This window comes from Canis lupus, chromosome X, assembly GCF_048164855.1.
Source record: "Canis lupus baileyi chromosome X, mCanLup2.hap1, whole genome shotgun sequence".
Classification (NCBI taxonomy): domain Eukaryota; kingdom Metazoa; phylum Chordata; class Mammalia; order Carnivora; family Canidae; genus Canis; species Canis lupus.
In genome coordinates, this window is record NC_132876.1 from 105,127,176 (window position 1) to 105,141,229 (window position 14,054).

Below are 14,054 nucleotides of genomic sequence, written 5' to 3' on the forward strand. Positions count from 1 at the left end.
CTTCTTGAACAGCTCTACTGAAGCCAAGCTGGGGTTAAAGAAGCAGGAATATGAGTATGTAGGCCTGAGATGACATGGCAGAGAATCCAGAAAGAATGATAACCAAAGAAGTGGCCTCCTTCTGTCCAAAGGGCAGTTTCTAGAGAAAGGGACGCTCACTATGAGCAAGTAGTTAAAGGGATGATTAGAAATAAAGTGCTCGCTTGACCACATTACCTGACCAGTATGGGAAAAGCAAAATGGCAATTACCATTTTGCTTTCTACTTAACATCAAAAGTAGGAGGAATCAACCAAATTTATACAAGGACTATCTGCCCCCAAGTTTAAGGAAACATTATACTCTACCAGAACAGATCCAAGGAAAGGCTCAGATGAAACGAGGAGAATGCTCTGGTCTGTGAAAACCCAACAATTTGTTGGAAAAAGGTACGTTACAAATTTCAAAGGGCCCTACTGTTTTCTGGCCAAGAAGACACTGGGAAATATTTAACTTCCTGCTCCAGGAAAATGTTAGAGAGATACTTATAATTTATTCCCAACAGTGAAACTATTATATACTGACCTCCATGCCCTAGTAAGAAAGCAAGCAACACTGGTACAACTCAAATGGCCAAGCAGAATCACATATCAAGTCCAAGAATGAAAATAAAATCACGACTGCTTGTGTGATGCTTAAGGAAATAATCTACAATTCAGTTAGAACCCCAACTATTCAATTAGAGGGAATATAAATATAGACCTTTGTAAATGTAATAGTTTGCTGTAATTTTTCTGCCATTCATTATGGCAGAAAGTATAATAATCTCAGTAAAGATAGACACTGACCAGGAATAGGGTTCTCTTTGAGGGATATGAAGGATACCACCAGAGATCTCAATCAAATCCAGCTCTGCCCCCAGAAGTATAGAGGTAAACTGACTGCCCCACCGCCACCATAAAAGTGAAATGGGCTACCTGAATGCTTCCAGGTTAGTTTCAACTAATGCCCGGTAAGCCACTCACAGTCCCCTTAGCACATTTTCCTGTAAGTTAACTAATTTACCAGGAAGAGTAAGTGGGCAAGAACAGCAAGAATTTCTAAAAAAAATTTATGGTAATAATAAGAAACTGCCCTTACCAAATTTCAACACAAATTACAAGGCAAAAGTTAACATATATTTAGTTAAAATCAGAAAAGCTGTCCTACTGAATAGAATCCACAAATATAAACTACCCTGTGAATTTAGCATGTGATAAAACAGAAACAACAAAGAAAGATTTGAGGTCTTAATAATTGTTGCTATGCAACTAAACAACAGAACAGAGTAAAAGTGACTCAGCTACAAAAGCCCCGTCAGAAATGGGAATAAATTCCAGAGGGGTTTAGTAATGATTTGCAAAATGCTACAGGTGATAAATCTGACCATGATAAAAGCACTGTAAATGACCGAGTATATAAAAATTCAGACTGTGCACTAAATAAAAAGGAAACCAGCAGTCAGTATTAACATAAGCAAATATGTGGGCAAAAGCTGGAAGGCTATCACAAAAAAATGGATGGAAGAATTATAGGTGATATTCTTTCCAAATGTCTTTAATTATATACTAATTACCAAAAAAGGGAACATAGTGGAAAACAGTATTTACACCGCACAACAGGTTACCATGCCAAATACATACAAAGAATTCTTGCAAATGATTAAAACTCCAGATTCCAGTTAGTAAATGGTCAAGGACAGTTTATACACAAAATGCAGAGAATAAACCCACACAGGAAAAAAAGGAAAACATTTAGCTTCTATGCTACCTACTATACAATTAAAATCATAAAACCTCAGTGTGGCAGGGCTGTGGAGAAACTAGTACACTTGAATTTTGCTTTCCACATGGTAATTCCTCTCAGGGGCACATACCTTATGTAGACCACCTGAAAAAGTCTCCGCTAACTCCAAGTTATGCTCCGGATAGCCAATATTTACTTTCACTAGCAAATGGGAGAAACAGATCTTCATCATTTAAATGCAAATTAAGAGCAATCACTGTGAGCTACTTTAATAGGGTACAATTAACTTAGACCAGAGGTCGAAAACTTTCTGTAAAGGGCCAGACTATAAACATTTTTGGCACTGTGGGCCAAAGAGTTAATTCTGCTGTTGTGAAGGGACAGAAACCACAGACAATATGTAATAAATGGGCATGTTTCAACAAAACTTAATTGACCAAAATGAGTGTTGTCAAAATCCACAGACTGTACAACACAAAGAGGGGAAGCCTAACATAAACTATGGACTTTGGATAATAATGATGGGCCAATGTTGGTTCATGGATTATTAGCAAATGGCACACACTGGTGCAGGATGTTGATGGCAAGGCAGGCTGTATTTGGGGAAGGGCTGTATGTGGGAGCTCCTGGTACTTTCTGCTCAACTTTGTGGTGAATGTAAAACTATTTAAGATAAAGTCTATGGGGATGCCTGGGTGGCTCAGCGGTTGAGCACCTGTCTTTGGCTCAGGGCATGATCCCAGAGTCCCGGGATGAGTCCCACATCGGGCTTCCTGCATGGAGCCTGCTTCTCTCTCTGCGTGTCTCTCATGAATAAATAAATAAAATCTTTTAAAAAAGGATAAAGTCTATGAATTAAAAAACAAAAGAAAACAGGGGGCTGGCCCTCGGGCCATATAGTCTGACAACCTATCTTCCACTATGGTATTCCTAAAACAAAAGCATTTGCCCAACTCTGACCTCAGCTTACCACATAAGTCAAATAATTTAATGCCCATATGATACAAAAGAAAAGGAAAAGCAGTAATATTTTGATTCCATCCAGTAACAAATTCAATGTTTCTCGAATCTCGCCAACAGCCTAACAAATTACCACCCTTCAGTAGGTCAGCAAGTGTGGCCATGTCTCCCCTTCAAGACTATAGACTCCCACACAAAACTGCAAAGACAGTGAAGCCAGAGCCACAACTTAGGTGCCCAGAGCCTGATAAACCAAATTACATTGAAACCCAACTCTAGCGGGTCATGAAGGCCCCAAATACCGATCAAGATGCATGAAGCCAAGTTAGACATCTTGACCCTAACTGAAATTGTTCTCTTCCTCTTTAATTCCGAAGAGTTGGCTTCTGTCTCCAAACAGGTTAGTCTAATTCTTGGCAACTCTTCAGAGTAGAAAGACCTTCCTGCTTGGAGAAAAGGTGATTCATGTACATATATGTATGGGTACAAAATAAACACACTCAGAAACAAAACACAATTGTTTTTCCTTTTTCCTATTGTGATAATTTTTAAAAAAAATTTTTTTTTCATCTCCTCTGGAAACAAAATCCCTGTTCTCTCCAGTGGTGATCAGGCTTCGAGGAGCAAAATGACTTTAAAGACCAAGACTTTTCGAAGAGCAGTCATTTGAAACCAAAGCCAGCTTTTCAGTGGGTATCAGAATCTTAAAATACTTTCTAAAGAAAAACAGAAGGTGGCCGGCCCTTAAAGCTCAAGAACAGTAAAAATAAAGAAACCTGCCTTCTAATAGCTAAAGGCTCCTAGGTTCACAGAAGCAGCGTGATGGTGGCAGAAATCTTTTCTGTGAAAAGAAGGCAGAGTTGTCAGACAACCTGCCTTCTGGTGGTTTTATTTGGGAGATGCTATATTTAAATGTGGGGACATGGTGGAAGTTTAAACTTACGTAACAACGAAGGTGTTTAATGTCTAATAACCTTTACATGGAGCCAGTAATCACCCATGAGGGAGCAGGGAGCACCCACACTGCAGAGAGCAAGCAGCTGAGGAAGCTGTGAGAGGTTCCAAAGAAGGGGCAGGCGCCGCCCTCTGTAAAGGGATGGTTTGGAGTAAAAATGAGAGGAGGACAGGAGCAAACAAACACCCCTGAAACCAGTGCAGCTGTGCAAAAGACAAGTGCAAAGGAACTAGGAAATAAAACAAATGGGAAGCCAGTCTGCAGGGAGAGAATCCAAGTGATAAGTGAGGGAACCAGAATTGGCCAGAGTGAGAATGAGAGACGAAACAGGAGGTCCGAATGCAAATGTGAATCATTTCCTATGAACTCATTCAAGATTCAGGAGGTTCCGTCATTAATGTATATCTTAACAGTCCAAACTCTCCTTTCCTCATACCACTAAGTGGAGCTTTCACTCATTAGCAACTACTTAATGCAAAGACAGAACTCACACTTTTGCAAATGTAATAAGGAGCCACCATTAGCATGAACTGCCCTTCAAAAGACAATACAGAAAAAACAAAAAAAACAAAAAAAAAGACAATACACTAGTCCAAAAATCCTGAGGATAACAGGTTCAGAGGGGGGAAATTGTGAAAGTTATACAGAGAAATAAAATCGATAAATGCTTATTCCAAACACGAAAATGAGCTATTTCTCTCACTCCTACTAAGGAATTAATACATACTATGGGAAGCCTCTGTCCAATAGAAACATGATGTGAGATACATGTCTAACTGACAACTGCGTAACAGCCACAGTAATGCAAAAAGAAACAGGTGAAAGTTTTTATATTTCATTTAACCCAATGTATCCAAAACATCATCATGTCTACAAGGAATATAAAAATATATTGAGATATTTTGCCAGTTCTTATCTTAAGTCTTTGAAATCCACTGTGCATCTTACAGCACAACTCAATTCAAAACCTAAATTTCTATCAGAAATAACTGACCTATAATGAGATTTCATCAAATTTACAGTTAAGGTAGCATCACATATCTAAATTGCTCTAAACATAGTTAGAAGTTTTCCAAGTCATTGAATCAAGTTTCAGCTTTAAATTTAAATCTGTATCAATTCAGCTTCTCAGTCACACTAGCCACATTTCAAGTGTTAAACAGGCTCAAGTGGCTAGTGGTGACCTTATGGGACGAAGGCCTACGATAATCACAGGAACCGAAAATTCAAACCTAATTGTTAAAAAGAACTATAATAAAGCAAATAAGATAGATAATACAGTAGAAAAATCAAGGTATTAAAAATAGAAAGCAAGAGAAAAATGTAGATGTTTATCACTAGAGATGACAGATCTTTCATATCAACAAATACATGCATTGGTTAAGTTTAACCACATAAAAAAGAAAGTTTGATTCACAAAGCCAAACCCAACTTTGAACTACATTTCAAGACAACAATTAAGTAATTCAGACTGAGAATAAAAGACTGAAAACAAAACCCCACAAAATAAAATAGCAATGCTCTACCAGAAAATGTAAACAAGGGGAAAATACGGATTAAGATCTCAACATCAAATAAGGTTGAATCTAGGCTAAAGGGCAATACCCTAGCAAGAGGGCAGCACTTTGTATCGCTGAAGGGTATATCTTGCAATGAGGACATGACAGTTAAGACTGTCTAAGCATTGGGGCGCCTGGGTGGCTCAGTGGTTGAGCATCTGCCTTCAGCTCAGGTCATGATCCCAGGGTCCTGTGATGGAGTCCCACATGGAGTCCCACATGGAGTCCCACATCAGGCTCCCCAGAGGGAGCCTGCTTTTCCCTCTGCCTGTGTCTCTGCCTCTCTGCCTCTCTCTATGTGTCTCCCATGAATAAATAAATAAAGTCTAAAAAAAAGAATGTCTAAGCAGCAAAAAGGTATCAAGGAAATACTGTAAGAGATATGGAGAAAAAAAAATCCATTAGGAGACTTGAACTTCTCCCAGGTCATGATGGATCAAGTAGATTAGAAAAAGTAAAGGTGTAGGAAACTTAAAGAACATAATTAATATGGTACGTATGGTATACTAAACTCTGTAACCTGAGAACATAATCATCTTTTTGCTGCCCAAGGAACCTTCACAGGAAATAACCATATATTGGGCTACAAATATCCGCAAATTAAAGAAATAATCCGGACAACATTTCATGATCACAATGCAACAAAACTAAACATAAAATTAAAATACAGGATGTACTTCCCTGAAATCTTAAAAACTCAACAACTCCTAGTTCACAGAAGAACAAGAATCTGAAGATTCAGAAGAGCTGAGAGGAGAGAGGATCATATACAGACACGTCAGCTGCCAAAGCAGTGAGTAACAGAGGGGTCAACTGTGGCCTCAAGTACTGAAATAAACAGCAAAACAGAAAAGAAGCCAAGTGCCCAACTCGGAAGAAAAAGAATAACAAAATAAACAGGAGGAGATTGAGGAGATCAGAGGGAATTAACAAAGTCAAAGTGGACACTAATGAACTAGAAAACAAAAGTCATAAAACTAATAAACGTATCCAATCATAAATGACTGTATAATTTAATCAAGAAAGGAGAGGGGAGGGGATCCCTGGGTGGCTCAGCGGTTGGGCACCTGCCTTCGACCCAGGGCGTGATCCTGGAGACCCAGGATCGAGTCCCATGTCAGGCTCCCTGCATGGAGCCTGCTTCTCCCTCTGCTTGTGTCTCTGCCTCTCTCTCTGTGTGTCTCTCATGAATAAATAAATAAAATCTTAAAAAAAAAAAAGAAAGGGGAGGGGAGAACAAATATAAAACAGAGGAACAGCCACAGAGAAAATTAAGACTGATAGACGATTACTATCCCAGCTATAAATTGACTTAAAACCTCAATGACTAGGATAATTTTCTAAAGAAATATAACAAAATGTACTCTAGAACAGAAAATCCATATAGATCAATACCAGAGAATACAGAAAGCTGTCAAAAAGTAAGAGTCCCCAAAGACACTAAGTTTAAAAGGTTTCACAGGGGGATCCTACCAAATCATTTTTTAAAAGACTTTATTTACTTATTTGAAGACTTTTTACAGGGGAGGGGCAGAGGGAGAGAGAGAATCTCAAGCAGGTCCCGCGCTCCACACCAGGGCCTAATGCGGGGCTCGATCTCATCACCCGGAGATCATGACCTGAGCCAAAACCAAGACCAGCGCTCAACCAACGAAGACATCCAGGCACCCCACCACCAAATTTTTAAAGAACAGATTATCTGAAAGATAAATTGGTCTTAATATAGGAAAAAAAAAGTTGTTTTCTGAAACAAGCATGGTTTCAATAAGAAAATCTAACAGACTGCACATACATGCAAGATAGACAAAGCAGCATGTGGCTATCAATATACTGAACCCGGGAGTTCAACATATGATTCTGGCTACTTCTGTATATGCTCAAAATTTTCCACCATAAAAAAAAAAATCAAACCGAAAAATTGTTTACTCCAGAAGAAATAATGCTAGCTAGATAACACTTTTCACTTCTCAAAAGTCTGATGATGATTTAGTAAAAGCAGAGGAAAACAGGCACTCCTTAGGAACTTCTAGAGAGAGGATAAACTGACAATCTCTAGGGAAAGGAACTGGACAATGCTTAGGAAAATTTCAAATGCACACACCCTCTGATGTAGTGATCCCAGGTTTAGGAACACGTCCTATATCTGTACTCGTACACACACCGTATGCACACGGAAGGGTGTGTGTATAGCACAACTCCCAGTAGCACTGGTCACCAGAGGGAAGATTGGAAACAACCTACAAGCCCTAAAGAGGGAGTTGGCTAATAAATCAGAGAACACTCATATAAACTAACTAAGGAAGTACGGTAGATGAAGATCTAGAAATCTCTCTAAGGTATGGAGTTTAAAAAGCAAGATGCAGACAGATCTCTAACAAGCTGCTGTTTATACAAAAAATGCAGGGGCTAGTGGACAAAAGTAGGAAGGTGGTATGTATGTCTCTATCCTTTGGCACTTTTTGAATTTGAAACCACGTAACTCCCATCTCAGACCAAAAAGAAAATCTCTCTCTCTCTCTCTTTTTTTTTTTTTTTTTTTTTTAGAGAACTTCATTTAAAAAAAAAAAAAAAACAAGGGATTCCTGGGTGGCTCAGCGGTTTATCACCTGCCTTTGGCCCAGGGTGCAATCCTGGAGTCCCAGGATCGAGTCCCACCGTCGGGCTCCCTGCATGGAGCCTGCTTCTCCCTCTCTCTCGAATAAATAAATAAAATCTTAAAAAAAAATAAAGTAAAATCACTGCTTCTGAAATAACAACCACTTTTAATCTCCACTCTTAAAAAAGATAATCTTATTTTACTAGTGTGGACAGATTAGTATAATAAAGCTATTTCAGTGGCCACAGAAACTACAATTTATTTGTTAATGTGCTTATAACAAATACTGAAGCACTGAATTCCATGTACATCCTTTCTTTGGTCCCTGTCCAGTTACTCAGTCAAAAACTTATGTCCTGTTTGTAAAGCAGTGAGGGAGAAAATCATAAAGGTCACAAAGTAGCAGCCTGGAGGTCAGCACGGTCCACATATCTGCTCTTTTTGAGTCTCAGGTCTTTTAAAACAGACTGAATTGGTGCCAACCACCTGCCCCTTCTGGAACCAGCACATACCTGGGAGGGTGCCACAGTTCCCACCTAGCTGGCTTCATGCAGTCACTTGCTGCTCCACAGCTGGCCCTTTAAGCATGTGAGGTGGCCTTCATCTGCAGTTTTCAACAGTCATAAAGGGTCATAAAGCCTCTTTACTCTTCTTCCTCCTCACCTTAAAAATATCCCCCCATCCATCCTAGATCCTCAAACTCCTACATTACTTGCCAAAACAGAACTATCAAGAACTAGAAGGACTCAAAGAAAGGAAGAAGTCGAGATGGCCTTTGTGACAGCTCTTCTTCTAGGTGTTGTCATTAAACACAGGCTGCCCGTCACCTGTCTCTGGATATTACAAACTGGGTTCGTAGTTTCTAGCAAATTCCACCACAATTATATATAGCTCTCCTGTGAGCTTCCTTATAAGGAAAAGACTTCAATTATTAGGCTTCTTCCATTATCCTAGATTAGCATATCCCTCCACCTCTCCCAAAATAGGTCAGAAGCCTTTTGTGGGAAATACCTATCAGGAGATTTGGTCGTATTTTCTTTTCAAAGCTCATCCCTTGTCCTTTGAAATTATAATAATACAATTCAGGAGTCGTGTTTTAGAGATTGCCTAATACAATACACACTTTTTATCGATTAGGAAAATGAACCCCAGTGAGGTTCGCTCAGCCAAAGCCACACTTGAGTTAGTGGCAGAGCAAAAATTAGAACATTTATTTCCAGACACTGGTCCCATGGGCTTTCCACGATAACACTATCTCCCGCTGTGGTTTTCCTACTCAGGTAACATTCCTGCCAAGACACCTATTAACATGGGTAGAAACTAGATGCTGTAGAACGAAATCAACTGAAATTTCACCAAGCTATCAGAACTATCACATCCATGTTGAGGGTGGAAGAAATTGGGAATTTCTGGATTCCTTTTGCTTCTTTTATGGTGAAAACCTAACTCAGTTTACCCCCAGTGAAGCTGATAGCTTCAGAATCTTCTCTAAACCATAAATTAGAGATGGAAAACATGCTATTTATAGCAACCCTGACATTTTCTTTCTAAACCCTGAAGTCAGGAGCTGCTTCAAACCTCTAAAATTTTCACAAGTGGCCAGAGATGGTTAACTACTGAAGAGCCTGCAGGAGTGAAGTTTAAGATGCAAAGATCAACATCTCATTGAACTTTGACTTTCCTCATCATTCTCTGGCAAAGTGGGTTCTTAAAATTTAATTTGGTCTCGACTTTAACCTATTCCTCTCTTCCTATCCCAACTTTTTCAGTACAGGCAACAACACCTCTTGCATATCATCAGCTCCTCCCTGGACGTTCTATCTCCTCTGCACTTCTAGTTTTTATTCCCACCCGATACCATCCCTTTACATTTATTTAAAAGTCACGAAATGAAGAGACGTCAGATTATGTTCCCTTAAGAGCTTTTTATTCCCCTTCGAGGATGCTGAGCTCTATTCTGATACCTGGGTGCGCACTTTTGTTTTACTGTCAGGTGGTTCACAACCAGCTCCCTCGCCTTCAGCAACTGCAAGTATTCGCTCTGTGGTTGAAAGGGCACCACTCTGGGGAAACACGATCCGGTTAGTATAAGGTGGTGGAATCTATTCCCATCTCAGCTAGGCCTCTCCGGCAAGGTGAGGGCCGGGTCTTCTGCGCTCCCGCCTCACTTGGCGTAAGCTGCCCACCAGCCCACTTGACAGGGCAGAAGGTGGTGGGACACAAGAGGGGAGGCGCGATGAACCGGGGTGTATCAGACCCTGCTCTGACGCTAGGTGCCCACGCGTCCTCTCCTCCCCAGCATCTAAGGCGTTTGCAGCTCAGGCCTCTAACTGCTTTAACATTACACGGAAAGGACAACACTTGGAGTCCCACCGCTCCAGGCACACGGGAGCACCTTAGGGCAAAAGAGGAACAAAATGTTATTGCATAATTTATTCGACCTCAAGGTGTTTCTAAACAGTTCTTACCCAACAACAACAACTAAAAAAAAAAGAATCTACAAATAAAACCATTAAAAAGCCACCCGCACTCCGCTACTAAGTTTTAAGGACGGGGAGGTCTGTGTCAAGTAGATTCGAAGCTACCAGAGCAGGTTCGGGGAGTCCTGCCTGGATGAAGGTCCTCGGACGCGGTTTCTGTGTTTCCAGGTAAAGCCCTGGACGGTGTGCGGGTGCCAGGCCCTGCCCCCCCCGCGCCCCGAAATCCGAGTCCCCTGGGGAGCCCCCGGGCATCCCAGAGCCCCGCCCGCGGTTCCCACGGACTTTGCCCAGAGCTGCGGAGACCCGCGGTGGCGGCGGCGGGCCTGAAAGGCAGCAGCCCGGCGTCCCGCGGCTGTGAGGACCGTGGCGACCGTGGGGGGCCCGGTCCCGCACTCACCGAAGTCCAGGAACTGCTTGATGGACAGTGGCGACGGCGAGAAACGCGAGTAGCGTTCGATCTGCTTAGGCACCGGCTGCTTCAGCAGCCACCGGAAAAGCCGCATCCTCGCCGAGGTCGTGCACAGAGCAGCCGAGACGCCCGGGCAGCCGCTGGAGACGGCGCAGCCGAGCCGCGCGGGTCGGGCACGTCAGCCAGGCGCGCGCCCCGGCCTCCGCCTCGGCCTTGGCGCCGAGGGTGCAGCCGCCGCAGCAGCAGCAGCAGCTCCGGGGCCGCGGCCGGCCGCCCGCGGCTTCCCCAGGCCCCGCCCACGGGGGCGGAGTCGGCCGCCGCACGTACGCGGCGCACGGAGGGCGCGGGGGGCACGGGGGGCGCGCGGTCGCACGCGCCGGCCGCTGATTCGCCGCCGCCGCCCCCGCTTTCTTCTGCTCGAGTTCGCCCGGACGCCGGCGCCACCTTCCTTCGCTCCTGGGGCTGAGCCCCGCCCGGCGAGTGCGGCAGCCCCGCGGCCCGCCCCCGGCTAAGTCCTTTGCGGCCGAAAGGTGGCAAAGGGGCAGTGGAACTGCGACGAGGCCCCGAGCCCACGGCCGGAGTCCAGTCCTACGCCTTGTTCAAGGCCCCTCTCAGCTGCAGGCGCCTCTTCCGGGAGGCCCTCCCTGGATGGCCGGCTGCGGCGCCGGAGGACTCATTGCATCTTTACATTTTGATTTTCATGTTGTTTTTACCACTTTAGTGGCTGTTTCATGCCCACCACCACACCACTTCCCTTCGGCAGAATGACATGGCAGTGTGCTTCTGGTTCACGCCTGCCCCCCACCCATTGCACAGGCTTAATTGTAACGTCACCGACTGTGTTTCAGCCCACCGCACCTCCTCCACCCCTACCTCCCTACCCCGACCTGCTCACTCCTTTGAACACCTTTGGACAGAATTGTTAGGTCACTCACTGTTTCGTGGCCTTCCGCTCCTCCTCCTCACCAACCCTCCACCACTACCTTCCCACCTGAGGCCACCACCTTTGGACAAGATTAATTAAGTCATTGGCTGTTTTGGGCCACCACAACCACCGTTGGACAGTATCAATTCTAACATCACTAACACTCGGTTTCGTGCCCTCCCTCCCCCATACTCCCCCTCACACCAATGGGCAGGGTTAATCGTGAGGTCACTGTTTCATACCACCACTATCGTTGGAAAGGCTCAAATTTAAGGTCATTGTTATTAGCTTTCATACCCCCTCACTCACCATCACCATCACCATCACCATCACCATCACCATCACCACCACCACCACCACCACCGTAGGACAGCTTCCTGACTCTTTGAGGCTTCACCACCAGCAGCACCACTACATTTGGACATGAGTCTATGCTTACACCAGGTGTCGGGTATTTTTTTTCTCTGCATACCATTGACCTTGAACTCATTATTTCCTAATGGGGATGCATGAAGTACTGCTTACTTTAACCATTTTCACCAAAACTTGCTTTATTTTTGGCAACGTGTAAACATCAAATAAAAGGAAAAGTAGAATATTCTCTAAGGAAAGATAAAAATGTCACTGGAGACCACTGTTTTGATCTAATTAGGCTGGTTTTCTCATTAAATAAAATTATCGGTGGGTAGCTACTTAACATTTGTGACTTCATTGGGTACTTACACACCCAATTCTTTGTTTACTAGTTACATCTTTATTCTGAATCTAAAGAAAAGTAATACATACACTCAAAGGCATCCAGTGGTCTGACCATACTTCTACATTTTCAAATACATCTTGGTCATCTTGGTGGTGCTATGGCACATAGACTACCATGTCCTTTCCATTCTAACCAAAGCCTAAAAGAGATATACTGACAACCTCTTTTAGCTGGGTACTTGGCCAGCAGAGCTAAGCAATCCTGTTGGTGTGCATGGGCAGACAAAAAGAGAATCTGTGGCCTGTGATTCTTCCAGTGACTTTTACAGTGCTATCCGGAAGCAGAGTGTACTTGGTGGCAGTAGTTGTAGTCAGTAAACAGGAAGATTTAAAAAAAAAAAAAGGAAGATTTTCCCAACCTAAGCAGCAGAAGATTGCTGCTGATCTTTCTAGCTTGCACATCACTTGTTTCATTCCTCCCTTTTCCAGTGAACAAAATCTGCGTATTCTGTTGATTTGATTACTTCAACTATCATATGACTAGTTTTATTGATGCTTCTCCAAAAGGTGGCAAGGTCCTAGAAGTTGGGACACAATATGAGAGAGTCTGGTGTAATATAAAATTGCACTGGTCCAGGGCTCAAATGACCCAGTCCCCTAAGCTTTGTTCTATCAACTGGCTGTGTGGCCTTCAACAAGTCACTTAGCCTTACTCTGTCCCAGTTACTTCTTATGTTGGATGGAGATACCTGATTTCTCTCCCTGGCATTTGTGACAATCAAATGAAATAAATCATGTCTAATAGAAACATAAAATATTGTTCTACCTCTTTCATACAACAATACATATTGTTTAAGCAAATAGTCTTATGGTAACTGGCAAAATCCAGAAGCTAATCCAGTGAGTTGATTTCAGTGCTGATTATAGTTATAAGAGAAGGATCTTCAAAGAAATAAGTAGATCTTGATGAACTTTTTCAGTTCTTTGTACACACCAAGGTTTGCTGGCTTCCAGTGACTCTTCAAGCAAGATCCTTGGACCACCAGTAGGAACATCACCTGAGAACTTATTAGAAATACAAACTCTTGGACCCCACCCTGACCAACTGAATGATAAACTCTGGGGGTAGGGCCTGGAAATCTGTGCCTTAACAAGTTTTGAGGGTTTTAAAAATATGGCCACGAATTCTTTGATATTTCTCTCCCCAAGAGATGGAGTTTGATTCTTCTCCTTTTGAACGTACGCTTGATTTAGAATTCACTTCCAACAAATATAGAATGGCTAGAAGCAATAAGATCTCACTTCAAAGATTAGGTTATAAAATAATTTCACTCTTAAAAATACCAGACCAGTACTCCTCAAAACTATCAAGGTCATTAAAAACAAGGAACATCGGAGAAACCGTGACCACCAAGAGGAGCCAAAGGAGGCATGACAACTAAATATAACATGCTATCCTGGATGGGATTCTGGAACAGATAAAAGGACATTAAATAAAAATTACAGAATTCTGAATAAAAGATTAACTTTGGAGCAAATGTGTTTAATAATAGTAAATCAACGTTTATTCACAAATGTTAAGAAATGTACCATATAATGCAAGATATTAATAGTAGGGAAATGGAGTATAGGGCATATGGGAGCTTTGTGTACTGTCTTCTCTATTTTGCTGTAAATCTAAAACTGTTTGAAAAAAAATAAAGCCAAT

The 14,054-nt window shown here is 42.5% G+C and overlaps 1 protein-coding gene across 3 annotated transcripts in view; it reads right to left on the reverse strand.

Annotated features, from left to right (window-relative positions):
• The window catches only part of PDK3 (pyruvate dehydrogenase kinase 3), a 74,288-nt gene extending 63,309 nt beyond the window's left edge, over nt 1-10,979 (reverse strand). The window contains exon 1 of one of the 3 annotated variants that reach the window (XM_072816325.1): nt 10,711-10,979. In XM_072816325.1, the coding sequence (XP_072672426.1) occupies nt 10,711-10,816 (106 nt within the window). In that variant the 5' untranslated portion in view covers nt 10,817-10,979. Of the gene's footprint in view, nt 1-8,345; nt 8,415-10,710 lie in introns of those variants that run through there. The other 2 variants (XM_072816327.1, XM_072816328.1) reach the window with 2 other exon arrangements.
• Nucleotides 10,980-14,054: the final 3,075 nt, after the last annotated feature.